Here is a 16,723-nt window from a genome sequence, read left to right on the forward strand (position 1 = left end):
CCTGAAGTTATTGCAAAGATTCCATGGCATTTGATTTCATCAGTGGCTACTAGGATAACCTTTGTTTTTGGTAGTAACTGAAAGAAAAACAAACAGCAGTTCAGAAAGTTCTGTGGTGATGGAAAATCACGTGGTTGAAGCATCAAGCATCCTTATTTGCTCTAAGGAACTGAAAGTTCTGTCAGGGTCAGGTTATGCAAAACCACAAAAAATTTGGGAATTTTAACCTATTTTCTTATGTACTTTAATATTCTAATACTTTCAAGGCAACTCACAAAACAGTTTTTTTTTGTTTGTTTGTTTTTTGTTTTTGCCTTTCCTTGGAATGTAGAAGGGGTTGAATGTCTGAACACCAAAAGTAGCTTTGATTGGTGTTGACTTGAAAGGAGATCTCCTACAGAGGGCTCAATGGATCTGTGCTTAGCCTATTTAACATTTTTATTAATCAATTGATTAAATATATAGATGGTACCAGGTAAGAGAAATGTGACTAAGCAAGATTTCATTTTTAAAAGATACAAGGAACATGTATAACTTTTATCAAATTTCTTGTCATCTCAATGAGGGAAATAGGGAGGGGGAGGGTAAGGAAATGTGGAACTCAAAATTGTAAGAAAAAGAAAGAAGAAAGAAAGAAAGAAAGAAAGAAAGAAAAAGAAAGAAAGAAAGAAAGAAAGAAAGAAAGAAAGAAAGAAAGAAAGAAAGAAAGAAAGAAAGAAAGAAAGAAAGAAAGAAAGAAAGAAAGAAAGAAAGGAAGGAAGGAAGGAAGGAAGGAAGGAAGGAAGAAAGAAAGGAATGAAGGAAGGAGAAAGGAAGAAAGGAAGAGAAAGAAAAGAAAGGAAGGAAGGAGAAAGGAAGAAAGGAAGAGAAAGAAAGGCGAAAGAAAGAAAGAAAGAGAAAGAAAAAAGAAAGGAAGGAAGGAAGAAAAAAAAGAAGGAAGGAGAAAGGAAGGAAGAAAGAAAAGAAAAAGAAACAAAGAAAGGAAGAAAGAAAGAAAAGAAAGGAAGAAAGGAAGGAGAAAGAAAGAAGGGAGAAAGAAAGAAGGAAAGAAAAAATTTAAAAGGCTAAAATTGACTAACATAATTGAAAAAATAAAATATTTTCATTAAAAAAAAATCAATGATTAAAAAAATCCTGGTTAGTGGAATACATTTGAGACAACAGAATGCAATTTTACTGTATGTTAAGAGAGGAATGGTACCAGGACTATGGAGTTTACTCCTGGTTGGGCCACATCTAGAATACTGAACTTCATTCTGAGTTTTACATTTTAGGAAGGACAATGATAAACTAGAAAGTATTGGGCAAGCAGGATTTTGAAAGGTTTGGAATTAATTCCATGTCAGAATCTTTGAAAGTAATCAGCATTGTTTAATCCTGATAAGAGCCTTAAATAATATAGGACTGCTGTCTTCAGGTCTTTGAAAAGCTACCATGTGGACAAAGAATTCAAATTTTGCTTTGCTCCAAAGAGCAGAACTATGCTCAAAGGTTGGAAGTAACAAAGAAATAATTTTGGATTTGATGTAAGGAAAAGCTTATTAAGAACTAGAGTCATTCAAAAGAGCTGACTCCATAGAGAACACTCTCTCCACTTGAAATTTTAAAGCAAAGGTATGGTTTGCATATTATAAAAGGGATGCCTTTTCAGGTGTAGTTTGGACCATGTGATCTTTGAAGTTCCTTCAGTTGCTGAGATTCTATGATTCCATGTTATTGTGATGGTGATGATTTCTATGTGCATCTTTCTTGTTTCATCATGCATTTTGTTTTATCATTTCATCAATGCAAACACCCATTAATTAGGTGAATGGGGAAGATATTAAAAATCACAGCCCTTTAGAAAGGAACCTAAGAAGTTGTATAGTCCTAATTCTTTATTTCACAAGGGAGAAAAATTGAGGCTAAGTGAAAGGGGTAAGTGACTTACCAATTTCACATAGCTCAGTGAATGGGATAAGATAGAACTATAACCTTAGTCTCTAAACTCTCAATCATATTTTACCTCATCACCAGTTCTTGAACTAATTTTAGCCTAAAAGAAATTTTTTCCAGTCAACAAAGGCTTACCACAAAACGTTCTTAGGTTTGGAAACCTATGACTTTAAAAAACTGACTTTTTCCTTTCTTTCCTCATCTTTGAATCATTGAGTTGATCCCTCTCTGCTGTTTCTATTCCTCCTTTCAATGTCTCCCCAGGACTGCAATTCTAAGACTTGAGGACTGAACATCCCATGATGGTGAATTTAGAAATTTTACTAATATACATGTTTTGGGAGGTAGGAAACATTACTCTGGACTGTTCTGCCTCTTGGGCACATGAATGTAGCTGCTCTGCTCAATGATCTGTTTCCAAGGCTACCAGTGGGATAAGGGCCAAGTGTTATTGTTCACATTCAATAGAAAAACTCCAAGTCTGGTTTCTGAGTCACAATAAATTGGCTAGAGAAGAATGGGGGAAATAAACAGTGGAAAAAATAGAAAAAGATCATATTTTTATCTTTTTAAAATTACTTCCAGTTCTGTAAACAGATATCTAAGAGGCTACTATATCATAGTATCTTACAATTTCAGATTCTGAAGGGATTTCACAGGCAATCTATTCTAACCCCTACCTAAGTACTCTCTTTATTATATCTCTGACAAATAGTCATCCAACTTTGATTCGAAAATAATCAGTAACGGGGAAATGAATACTTACTGAGGCAGTCTGTTATATTTCTAGACAGCTATAAATATTAGGAAGCTTTTCTTCACATTGAAATGAAATTGGTTTCTTTGTATCTTTTATTTTTTGCCAAGCAAGACAACTCCCCGAAACACAAAGACCACTAACTAATCACAAAAATACCTGAGTTCAAATTCTGCCTCATATGCTTATTGTGTGGCCCTGAACTATTCAATTGATGTCTCCCAGTCTCAGTTTCTTCATCTCTTAAATGAAAGAACATATATAAAGCATTTTGTAACCATAAATCATTATATATTGTTATTATGTCCAACTATTCATGACCCCATTTGGGGTATTCTTGGCAAAGATACCAAGGAATGGTTTGTCATTTCCTTCTCCAGCTCCTTTTACAGATGAGAAAACTGAGACAAGCAGAGTTAAGTGACTTGCTCAGAGTTACACAGCCAGTAAGTGCTGAGATCAGATTTGAATTCAGGAAGACTCATCTTCCTGGGTGGCATCTAGCTGCCCAAAGCGTTATATAGATGTTAGCTGTTATTATTGTTATTATTATTTGTATAGCCCAGTCTCCATTCCTTTTACTGGTGATAGCTCTCTGGATAAATTCCAACTTATGACTTATTATAGATGCCAATGGAGGAAGTCAGCTGATTATTGATTGTGTGTCTTTCTTGATAATTAGTCCACCTTCTTCTCCATTCACCAATTTCTACTTATATCATGAGGTTTCAATTCAAAATCTTCAAATTGCATCTGTGATCTCATCACTGTGAGAATTCTCCCTCCACTGATGAAAAACAGAATTTATGTATATCTTAGAAATTCACCATAGGTAACCTTTTGTCAGTCACCCCATTTGGCTTCATTATGCTAAAATATGTAGCATGAGGAATAAAGTATGATTGGACTTTTCACTTGATAAACTTATGATTTGAGGGTATCACCTGATTCACTGCCATTAATAAATTCTCATGCTGGTAGACATTTGTTTTATATATTCTTCAACAGGACCCAAGTTCTTTTTTGCTATTTTTTTTAGTCTTCCATTGTCCTAGACTGTTAGTCAGTCCTGGGTATAAAGAACTTCAACCCTAGGCATAGAGAATTTGGGATAGAAGAAAATAAAGGAAATTGGTGTCCATCTTAATGAAAATATTGGTCTTACTAAATTTACATCTATGGGGAGGGGGTGGGGGGGTAAGAGGTGAAAAATTGGAACAAGAGGTTTGGCAATTGTTAATGCTGTAAAGTTAGCCATGTATATATTCTGTAAATAAAAGGCTATTAAATAAAAAAAAAATAAATAAATAAATTTACATCTATGAAGATAACTAGTGTAATTAGGTGATGTGCTATTCCAGGAAATCTCATGCGATTCTCAAAAGACAGATAGTTTAAAGAATCTTTTATTCATATTTTATTCATTTGTTATGAATATGTAATCCCAGAGAGAAAAGAAACAAAAGAAAAAGGACATTAAAGTGAACCAGAACAGCCCTTGAGAGAAGTCATTGGTCCTGTATTTTTCTCTTGGGCTTAAAAAAAAAGATACAAACATCTGTGATTCTGCTTTGTTCTGCTAGAATGGTGTCCCTTTCTTCTTCTACCCCACAAGGCCTCTTAAAACAAAAACAAAACAAACAAATAAAAAACAATTCTTGTTTGCTGAAATATATTATTTCCACAGCATTCTCAAAAAGCGAGGAAAATGTGATTTTTATTTATCTGTAAGGACAATAGCCTCCTTGAATTATGAGAAAATAAAGTTCCTTTCACTTTTCCTCTATGTGGAGAAAAACTAGGGTGTGTGTGTGTGTGTATGTGTGTGTGTGTGTATTTATGTGTTTTTTGTGTTTTTGTGTTTAATGTGTGTTTTTGAGAGAATATATATGCTTGTATGTTTCAGCTAAAGAACTAGTATTTACTAATATTCATAGAAGGGAATAACAATGGAAAAAATTATGAATCAAAGTAATATTTATACTTCTATTAGAGAGTAATAGTTTCCCCAAAATCTTTTTGTAGTTTTAAGCTATTAAACTTTAAAATCATTCTCCTAAGTGTAAGGTTGGGAAACCATATGATCATTTCAATAGATGCAGAAAAAAAAGCATTTGATAAAATCCAACATCCATTCCTATTAAAAACACTTGAGGGTATAGAAATAAATGGTCTTTTCCTTAAGGTTGGGGAAGTGTGACTAAGCAACAATTCCTTTCATGAAGATGAGAGAAAAAGTTAGTAGAATATATGATGAGACGATGAAATATCATCTTACTTTACATTATGAAAATATAAGGACTAAGGGATTTTGCCCAAATGTCTTAGTGTAGTTTTAAGCTATTAATGTTTACAGAAAAATAGGGACTAAGTCTGGATCCTTGTGAAAATCCAAACACATGATCCCACCTGTAGCACTTGCTACCTGTGTGACCTTGAGCAAGTAATTTAACCTCTTAGGGCCTCAGTTTCCTCATCTGTAAAATAGGGGAGTTGGGTTAGATGGCTTCTGAGATCTCTTCTCCCTCTGGCTCTATGATACTTTGATCATTTATTATTGATTATCCAATTTGGGGGAGAGGCAAGGCACAAGGGTCACACAGCTAGTAAGTGACTGGATTTGAACTCTGGTCCTCCTGATTCCAGGGCTGATGCTCTATCTACTGTACCATATAACTGCCCTCCCCTGTAATTTTTTAAAATAAGATAGAAAACCCTAGTAAAAAGGGTTAGCCCATTTAACCTTTCTGGATCTCATTTCTCCAATCTGTTTTTAGAGATAAAGAGGGTGAGGGAGAAGAAGGGAGGGAGGGAGGAAAGAAAAAAAGATGGGGATGGATGTTGGAATACACGGGAGCCACCTGACAATGGCTGCTGGAGATCCAACCCAGAATGGACCTCCTCTTGTGAGAGGCTGATACAAGGAAACTAGGAGGTAGTTGCTGTTCTCTGACCTCTCCAACTGAGAGGCTGTTGCATTATCTGACCTCTCTCCTCTCCCTTCTGCCTCCAATTTATCTCATTCCCAGTCCACAACACCTGTATCAATAAAGACTCGCCCTGAAACTCCTTCAGATGTTATGATCCACAGCTGTGGAGGCTTTCAGAGAATTGACCTGTCCCTTAACAGATGGACAAGTAGAGGGAGAGAAATGGATGCCCCCTAAGGTCTCTGCTAGCCATAAATTCATCATACAACAAAATGATTATTTTATTCCAAAAATTTGTGGCCTATTTCATCCTTAACCATACCACACTTATAGAAACACTCTTTCTGTGTAAACACATCATGCACTGTTTCTTTGGCTAATACTGTCCCATAATTGCTATATCCAAGTCTTAAAATGTTCTTTTTAGGGCAGGGACTATCTTACTTTTATATTTGTAATCCTCATCACTTAATTCATTGAAAATGCTAATAAATGCTTTTCATCCATTCATACAGCCTCCTGAATTATTCCAAAATTTAGAAATTAAAAAAAAACTTTTGCCCCAAATTTGGAACACAATAAGATTGGGACATAGTAAAACTAAGGAATCTCTTCCACTTAAATCTAAAAATAAAATGAAGGCTGAAAAAAAAACTATATTTTTGGCAGAATCTGAACATAATAATAGCACCTAACTCATAGATTTATTGTAATTATTGAATTAGGGAAAAACAATAAACAAAAGAAAGATGAAAAGGGAGGAGAAGCCACTAGGAAGTATCCTGAACAGGGGCCTGGTGTTTTGTGGAATATATGCTAAGCAAAGGTAGTGATGCAAAATGGGGCTATTTGGAAACTTGTAAGTGCTTTATAAAGAAAGACTTTGGGAGAAATTTAATAATTTACCCTCGGTCCTCCAGTAAGAAAAGAGAGGCAGCTGAGAGCAAATTGAAAAGATGTTGAGTATCAGAACTTGAATCATTCTGCATAGTAATTTCAGGTGATCAATTTGGGGGCTAGGGCAGTAAGTTGTTGATGGAAAATGAAGTCATTCAACCCCAGTCCTGAAGTATATATGCTGTGTGTAACATGCTCCTCTTCCAAAAGGTATTTCCTAGCAACATATTTCAACAAAATCCATAATTATTTTAGCCAGAAAATGGGCAAGACACAAAGACTATAAGATTAAAACATTATGAATATATCATGGCTCTGAACACTAGAAAACTGTGCTCTACTAAAAAAAAAAAAAAAGTAGATAAGTTAGATAAAAGAGCCAACCCTTGGCTAGCACATCATAAGAACAACGACAACAGCAACAATAATAATATTTATAGAACAGTTATTATGTGTTAGGCATTGTGTTAAGTGCTTTGCAATTAACATAGCATATGTTAATTTAGGTTAACAGATGACAGCCTATTCCAAAGATCTGAGAGGGCATCATAACTGTTAATCCAATAAATAAGTTGCCACAAATGACAGCTAATAATATTCTATATAAATTGCATCATATGTTAAAAAAAAAAGCAAAGATGTTTGAATGTAAAACATTGCCTACATCTTTTTTTTTTTAATTTTATTTAATAGCCTTTTATTTACAGGATATATACATGGGTAAACTTTACAGCATTAACAATTGCCAAACCTCTTGTTCCAATTTTTCACCTCTTACCCCCCCACCCCCTCCCCTAGATGGCAGGATGACCAGTAGATGTTAAATATATTAAAATATAACTTAGATACACAATAAGTATACATGACCAAAACATTATTTTGCTGTACAAAAAGAATCAGACTCTGAATTATTGTACAATTAGCTTGTGAAGGAAATCAAAAATGCATGTGTGCATAAATATAGGGATTGGGAATTTAATGTAATGGTTTTTAGTCATCTCCCAGAGTTATTTTTCTGGGCATAGCTAGTTCAGTTCATTACTGCTCCATTAGAAATGATTTGGTTGATCTCGTTGCTGAGGATGGCCTGATCCATCAGAACTGGTCATCATCTAGTATTGTTGTTGAAGTATATAATGATCTCCTGGTCCTGCTCATTTCACTCAGCATCAGTTCGTGTAAGTCTCTCCAGGCCTTTCTGAAATCATCCTGTTGGTCATTTCTTACAGAACAGTAATATTCCATAATTTTCATATACCACAATTTATTCAGCCATTCTCCAACTGATGGACATCCATTCAGTTTCCAGTTTCTAGCCACTACAAAAAGGGCTGCCACAAACATTCGTGCACATACAGGTCCCTTTCCCTTCTTTATAATCTCTTTGGGATATAATCCCAGTAGTAACACTGCTGGATCAAAGGGTATGCACAGTTTGATAACTTTTTGAGTATAGTTCCAAACTACTCTCCAAAATGGTTGGATTCGTTCACAACTCCACCAACAATGCATCAATGTCCCAGTTTTCCCGCATCCCCTCCAACAATCATCATTATTTTTTCCTGTCATCTTAGCCAATCTGACAGGTGTGTAGTGGTATCTTAGAGTTGTCTTAATTTGCATTTCTCTGATTAATAATGACTTGGAGCATCTTTTCATATGACTAGAAATAGTTTCAATTTCTTCATCTGAGAATTGTCTGTTCATATCCTTTGACCATTTTTCAATTGGAGAATGCATTGCCTACATCTTTATGAAAGGTATACAAAGCTAGAAATGAACCCACAAAAGATCTATTTGTCAACTAGTGATCAGTAAAGGTTTACAATTCCCTGTGATCTCAAGAAGACAAGATTTTAACAACTAACAAAATGTTATTATTGTTGTCATTCTTGTTGTGTGTCCTTTTTTCTCAATTCCATGACATCAGGAGGTGATTCCATGACATGCAAATGAATTGGATTTAAGTGAGGGAGGAAGGGCTGTGCAAGGTCACCTGCCTCACTTTTCCCTCCAGAGCCATCTGGGATCAGTAGCCAGATGTAGACCAGGATGACTGGGGATAATCCTGGAAGCAGTGGGAGATTATGGCCTTTTTAATCAAAGATCTTTAACAGGTCTCACTTAGACTGAGGCAACCTCCCATTTGGTGATTAAGGCTGGGAAAGAAAGAAATGAGGCAAAGAAAGGCTTTTTTTGCCTAGTCAAAAACAGTCAAACTGGGAGAGTAAGACTTTCAGGATTTCACCCTATTATTGTATGAACTAAATGAATCCACAAACAAAATAAATTCAGTTGGAATTAGAGGCAAAACAATTAATTGGGGTGGAGAGATTGAAGAAAATTTCTCTGCTAGAAATGTTAAATCTAAGATATTTAAGGAACTGATTCAAAAATAAAAATAAGAGCCATTTCATAATAGGCAATTGATAAAAAGGTATAAACAAGTAGGTCTTTGAAAAAGGACCTTAAAGTATCAATGAATATAAAAAATGCTCTAAATCAATCATAACTAAAGAAATTCAAGTTAAATTCCTTTCTGAGTATTTAATGCTCCTCAGATTGGCAAAGATGACTAAAAAAAAAAATTATCATTATTGGAAGGGCTGTGGGAAAAACAAGGATATTAATGGACTGATGAAGCTCTGTCTAGAGAGCAATTTAACAGCGTATTTTAAGTTAAATTTTCAGAGTATTGGTTTTTCCAGTTGGTTCCATGTAACAATGTTACATGGCTCTTTTTCACATGGTTATATAGGACTATAGGTTTGTATGCTTCTTCTTGTCAGTGACATAAAGTGTTTATGAACTGAGATGATTTCTAGGCTCTTTCAGTCTCTTCATTGTGATGACTAATTTTTATTAGGTAAACTTCTCTAAGAAGTAGTGATTAAGTTAATATCTTTTCTTTTGCCCGTTTCCCCTCTTTTTGGAGTAAGCAGCTAGGGAGTCTGCTGTGGTTACTCACCACACTTTCTTTAATTCTTTTCAATCTCATTTAATTTGATGTTTATTTTGATAACTTTATTCCAATCATTTAATGATATGATTGCATGTAGATAGCCAACACTGAAGTGACTTTCACATCTGTAACTAGTTTTTTCCTCTCTGTTATAACGAGAGGAAATATGGTATAGTGGATAGAGGGTTGACCTTGATGCGAAGATTTCGTTTAATTGGACCCATATTGGCTGTGTAAATCTGGGCTAGTCACTTAACATTTTAGAGTGTTGGATAATTCTCTAGAACTATGTGTTATAGAGGAGCCATCATAGTTGTCTTGACTTATATCTTGCCACTGGACTCTGATGGCCCTGGAGCAGAGAATGAGACTGAATCCAATTCACTCAAAAGTCAAGACATCACTTTCATGATGTCATTGGTCCTCTTTAAGAACAAAGAAGGAACAACAATAACATGTTGTACGAGAAGTTCTAACGTTTGTTGGTAGAGGCTGTTTCTTCATCTGAGACTTCCCTGTGCCAGGGAAATCATAAGTCTAATCCCTATCCTTAAAATATTGCTAATTTTATTTTTATGGACTCATTGAATATTTGTCATATCAGGTATACCATATTTGTCATATCAAGTACTTTTCTTTAAGGAAGCAATCAAGGTAATTTTTTTGTGATAAGGAATGATTCTCTAGGAGAGAGAAAGGATAAAGAAGTCAAGGTGGTATAAAGAGAAAACATATACAAAAAATCAATTTTTTAGAAAAGAAAGTAATCAAAGTATATAGGAATAAATTTTCTAATTAGTATTCAAGCCTTCTTTCTTTCATTTCTTGATTCCAGATTGTATCTCCAGTATAGTTTTGCTAAGCATTCTGGTGTCCACTTTTATACTAAACTGTTGAATAACAAGGTAAATGTTGACAGTCTAGAGCATCTGGAGAAGAACAGCCAGGATAGAGGGCTTCGGATACATGTCAGATAGAAACATATTGAAGGAAATGGCTATATTTATCCTGCTGAAGAGAAGAACATGATAGAGGGCTTCTAGTATTTGATAGCTTTTAACCAATTTATAAGAATTGGTTTGTTAGATTCTAGGACAATAGAATTAATTAGAAAGAGGCAAGTTTAATCTTGCTATTAGGAACACTTATTAGCAATTGGAGCTATCCAGAACTGGAATCAGCTGCCTGAAGAGCTAGCAAGTTCTCCTTAATTAGAAGACTGAAGGCTATATGAATACTTATTAGATATATTGCAGATTAGGTCTGTTCAGATATGGGTTGAATTAGATGGCTTATGAGTTTCCTTTCAACTGTGAAATATTGTAACTATGACCAAGCTCTTCATAGAATTTCTTAGCTTCTTGATCTGCTGCAACAGATGTCATTACAATAAGCTACAAGTGTTTTCATGGTGGTCTATCACATGTGCTTTTTCTTAGCACTACAAGGTTAGATGGCCAAATGTTTCATAAAATGACATTTCTGGTAGCTGTGGGGCATATGATGATAAAACCAATTCTGCCAATTCCTCCATTCACATCCCCTGAAAGGTTCTGCTAAACATCTTTCAATTAGCAGTTATTTTTTTAAATTTATTTTCATTCAACTAACATCTATTAAACACTGCTTTATTCAAAACATATTGCTAGATACCAGGGTTGCAAAAACACAAAAGAAACAATTTGTTCTTTTTGAATCTTCAAGCAAGATACACTAAAATAGAGCTGAAACTGTCTTGAATATGTAAGTAGACCCATTATCTCCTTAACTGGGATGTTTCTCAATGAAATGTAGATCTCAACCTATCCCCAGCTTTCCATCTAGTGAGACTCTTGTTCAAATTCTACCCTGTTTGCCACTCATCATGGCACAATCTTTCCTCAATGCCATTAATAAACTTTTAAATATTAATTATTAGAATTTATGCTTCTAGAAAGCAATGTGGAGCTGTGAAAAAATTCCTAAATTGTGCATGCTATCTGGTCATGTGGTACCATTGCCTATAACAGAGTGATCAAAGACAGAGGCAAAAGATCTCTTAAGATCCTTTATTTATTTATTTGACGCCTTTTTTTTGTATCAAAGAACTAGAAACAAAGTGACTGCCCATCAAATAGAGACTGTCTGAACAAATCTGGTATAGGAATTTAATGGAGCATTGCTTTAGAAATAATGAATGACTGATTCAGAGAAACTGGCCTGAGAATACTCTTGTGATCTTATGCCGAGTTAAGTGAGCAAGACCAAGAGAATAATGTACACAGTGACCAAAATAATAATGTAAAAGAAAACAACTTTGAAAGTCTTCAAAACTTTGATCACTGCCATGATCTTCATCATCAGAAGATGAAATGTGTCTCCCACCTATTAGTAGAGAAGTGATAGAAGTGCAGAATGAAGCACATATTTTTGGACATAACAAGTGTCTTTATTTGTTTTATTTGATTATACCTATTTGTTTCATGGAGTCTTCTAATTGGTGGGAAGGAGCATGAATAGCAATAGAAATTTTTTTTGAAAAGCAAAGTACTTCAATGAAATACTTTAAAATATACAAAAAAGAAGGAAACTCACAGGAGACAGAAAAATAGTTTAGTTTTGTTGCTTTCAGATTAAATAATAATATATGCTTGAAAAAACTGTAACAAAGGCTCACCTTTTCTTACATATAATACTCTTCTGTTTTTTGTTTATTAAAATGTTTATGTTTGTTAATAATCAAACATATATGAAGCATTTATTATGTTCCATACACTGTGTTAAGTGCTGAAAATAGCAAATATAAGCAAAAATAAAAATAGCCGCATGCTCTCAAGATGCTTATATTCTAATTGTGGAAAATAACACATTATAAAGAACTGAAAATCAGGGAATGAATAAGATATTTAGTCCTGGGATTTGGTGTAGAAGTCTGGGAAGTGGGAAGTCAGGAACAGAAGGAAGAAGAAAAGGGAAGCTGGCCAGCCTGGAACTCTGCTTAAAATGGAGGTCCAAAGAATAACTCAGAAATAGGAAAAGGATGCCATCCTGATGGAGGATTATTGCAGCACATGGAGATCCTGAGCACTAAAGGAGATGCCAGAGTGAAACTATTAACCGAATTATCATCCATATAGTCAGAAACAGATCTGGGAAAACAAGAAAAAGATTCAAACAGTATTCTCTAATCTAGCTTTACAAACCCAGACAGATTTTAGTCAATTGGCATATAGCTCCTGATTGCTTGTCTGTATGGTTTGCAGATAGGACTAACTTGACACAATACCATTTGCCTTATCACTTACTATTTTTCATTTGAGTAGCCAAGTGTCTGCAAATTACTACTTTTGCTTAATATTCATTCTGAGTCATGTACAGCTAATTTCCTCCAGCTGGCAACAGTCGCCATATGTGGTCCTTGGATTTGTTTAGCCTTTCTTCCTGAATGCACAGCTGCTGTCCTGAGACAAGCATTTTTTCAGAAAAGCTAAACTGATGATGGGAGTGGGGAGTGATAGAATTCAATCACTTCTCAAGTGTTTTGTCTTAACTGGATATTCTAAGGGATTTTGTAATCACTTATAAAAGGACATCCAAATGTTATCAAGCTGATGTTGATGTAATTGTTTTTTTTTTTTTCTTTTTTTAAAATTTGACATTCAAACTGCATTAACTGTTGCATAGTTTCAGGTCTAACAGGTAATGGTCTTAAGAAAAAAAAAACACCATTATCTTGTACCAAGAACTCATAAAAGCAGCAGAATGGATTTTGGCAAAGCATCCAATGAGATGTTGGTTTCCAGTGAAGGAAGAAGAGATAAGGGAGTTAGGGAGACATGATAGTATGGTAATTAGATTAAATTTGAAGATCTGGAAGTGTTTTCACTCTCAATTCCATTTTTGACTGAGTTCTAATTCCTATAATTGTGTGTGTACCCCATATATTTCCCTGACAAGAAAGATAACTAATTTTTAAGTTAAATTTGAAATTAACAACTAATTACAGTTTGAAAATCATTGCCATATTGAGTAGTGATATTTGTAAAAGTTAAAGATCTTGGAAGAATAAAATACAATCCTTTTTTAAAATGTACTGCGTTTTACCTCCTCACCATACAAAAGTGACTACCATATACAGTAAAGGATTAGTTTTATCTGTAGCTCACCTTTCTTCTGTTATGAATTTTGAATGCAACAGGAGCAATCAAAAACAATTATTAAGCACTCATTTTGTGTCAAAAATTATGTCAGATACTGGGAATGCAAAGACAAAAATGAAACAGTCCTTCCCCTCAAAGCACTTGCATTTTGCCAATAAGTCGTAGTGGTAAAAATTCACCCACAAAGGACTTATAAAGCACTTTTAACTCTCAAAATGTTGGTTGAATTGGGTTATATAACAAAGTGTTAAGAGGCAAAAAATGCCTGTTTCATTCTCTAAATGTTGTTGAACAGAATTAAAATTCATAGAAAAAACTTTATAGGAATGAAATACTATCATATAATCATGCAACTCTTCCAAAATATTCTAACAAAAGAGGGTAAGGAAGCAACTGCTAAAGAAAAACCAATAAAACTATTTTTAAATATAAGGAAATGAAGAAATAAAGTCTAGCCTTTTGATATTTCAATCAGCCTTTGTATGAGCAGACCTTCTGCCTTGTCCTCTCCTAGAATGGAATTAGCCCTCTTCATCAGTGCTGAAAATTGAATCAATTCAGCTGGCAAGATACTAAGGTCCTTTTTCAAGCTGAATTGCCAAGTATTTAAATTCTACTGCAAAGAACACAAGTCCAATGGGTTGGCCACATTGTTCAAATGTTAAATGTGTATTTGAAAAGACTGTTTTACAGAGGGTAGGCACTTGCTTGGAAGTCAGAAGAAATGATATAAGCATGTTCTCAAGATCTTTCTGAAGAACCTTGGAATAGATTGTGAGAAAGAATCATCCAGCATGGTGTTCCTACATCAAAGAAAGCACTGTGCTCTATAAGCAAAGCAGAATTGCAGTAGCTGAAAAGAAATGTAAGACATGCAAATCTAGAAACATCTCTCTCCCAAATGTTCACAGACTATTTGTGCCCAATTTGTAGAGTCTTCCAATCTAGTATTTTTCTAATCAGCCACAGTTGCACACACTGAACATTGACCTTGACATCATAATGTCATTTTGGTCTCCTTCAAACACGAACAGTAATGAATGTGTCCTTAGGAGCAAGTATTTATCTAACTAAGGTAAATTTAATAATTAACAAAATAAATGTTTGTTGAATGATGAAACTGTAAATTATAGAATCACAGAATATTGAAAACTGGAAGGGATTTTGGAGATCATCTTCTAACCTATTTTTTGAAAAGAAAAATATGGTCTCACAAAATCAAGTGATCAACTAAGATCATACAAGTAGTTATAAGCAAAGGGAGCTTTAGAATATCCAACTCTTTGATTGGAGGTAATCTCCCCTACTATCTCTCCTTCAATTTGGAAATGTATGGCTTGGGCAAATTTCTACCTTTCATAAATAGTGCCAGTCAACTGCAATTGCATTTAGTTTATTTTTCAGATTAAAAAAATAGAAAAAACAAACAAGCAGAATCAGGAATACATTGTGCACATTAATAGCAAGATTGTACAATGATCAACTATGACAGAATTGGCTCTTCTCAGCAGTTCACTGATCCAAGGCAATCCCAATAAACTTTGGATGAAAAATGCCTTTTGTATCCAGAGAGAGAACTATGGAGACTGAATGTAAATCAACACATGCTACATTCACTTTTTTTTCCCCTTTGGTTCTTTTTTTCCTCCCATGGTTTTTTTTCCCTTTTGTTCTGATTTTTCTCTTCTAACATGATTCATAAGGAAATATGTTTTAAAAAATGAATGTATATGTATAACAAAAAAAAAATTGTTTTTGCATGTAATTAGGGAAAATTAAAGTAGGGGATAAAAGGTAAAAAAAAAAAAAAGAAAATGTTACGACTTAAGAAGTATTAATGATGATGATTTGTCCCTCCTACTTTTTACCAAAAAGGTGATGGCTAGAGGAGCAGAATGAGACATACATTTTCAAGCATGGTTAATGTGTTGATTTGAAATGTTTGACTATATTTATTTATTATATTAATATATCATATTATTATATCATTTCATGTTTTATATTATTTATTATGTTATTATTATAGTTGATTAGGTGTGGATTGTTTTCATTTAGAGGGTTCTAATGAATTAGGGTGAGTTCAGAGTTAATGGAAAATGTTAGAGATACAAATAAAAGAAGATTAATAAAACAAATACATAGTAGAAACCAAAAAGAGATTCAGAAAGGGACACAATCAATTAAGGCAATGTTTATTACTAAGTAGTATTTCATTGATGATAAAAATAGAATTTTAAATGAAATTTTAAAATTATTATTAACATCACTTTTTTTTCATTCCAGAATTCTGCACCTCAATCTATTCACAGCATTCTGCTTCTGGTGGATAAAGAATCAGCATTCAGGCCTGACAAGGATATAGTACTGCAGGTAAATTTTTAAAAATGGTTTTAGATTTTTAACACTATACTTAAACTCAAAATAATATGTAATATTCAAATGTTTATATGAGCTGAGAAAAATAAGATATATAGTAAAAAAAAATTCTGGAAACTTAACTTTTTTGTTTCTTGAAAAGAAACCCCTCTTAATTTTAATGCTTTCCCTCTTTTAATTTTTTTCTCTTTTGTGTGTATGCATTTGCTTTTTGTCCTCTTGGGATCTAAGCTTCTTGAGGGCAGAACTATCTTTTGCATCTTTTTTGTATTACCCATGACTTAGCATAGTGAGACTGCAATGAGAAGATAACGTGTTAGTGTTGCTGTTCATTATTATCTACTTTTAGCATCCCAGTCCTCCACTGGCTGGATTTCCTGTCGTATTCTCCAGGGTCTGTGTCTTCATCTGTTTTTGTTTCCCAAACTACATGCCTTCTTAGACGTCTAACAATTTCCTTTAAATGGATAGACAGCACTTAATAAATATTTGTTGACTGAGAAATGAACCCAATTCTACTCAAAATAAATGTATCTTCTGTCTTTTACATATAATCTATTTCCATTAAGACAGGTTTGAAGTTATTTTCCAATTGTGATGATTAAAAAGCAGGAATTGATATTTATTAAATCTTCAGTTTGAGATGTAGTTTGTTGGAGAAAAACAAATCTTATATTAAAATACAGATAGATAGTTTAAGCTTGAACAGGGTAAAGGAGAAGTAAAC

The 16,723-nt window shown here is 33.9% G+C and overlaps 1 protein-coding gene across 4 annotated transcripts in view; it reads left to right on the top strand.

The window, feature by feature from the left end:
• Nucleotides 1-16,723, top strand: part of PLEKHG4B (pleckstrin homology and RhoGEF domain containing G4B) — a 199,842-nt gene that overhangs the window by 123,187 nt on the left and 59,932 nt on the right. For all 4 annotated transcript variants that reach the window (XM_031946067.1, XM_031946065.1, XM_031946066.1 and 1 more), the window contains exon 7: nt 15,904-15,990. In XM_031946067.1, the coding sequence (XP_031801927.1) occupies nt 15,904-15,990 (87 nt within the window). The remainder of the gene's footprint in view (nt 1-15,903; nt 15,991-16,723) is intronic.

This window comes from Sarcophilus harrisii, chromosome 1 (genome assembly GCF_902635505.1).
Source record: "Sarcophilus harrisii chromosome 1, mSarHar1.11, whole genome shotgun sequence".
Lineage (NCBI taxonomy): Eukaryota > Metazoa > Chordata > Mammalia > Dasyuromorphia > Dasyuridae > Sarcophilus > Sarcophilus harrisii.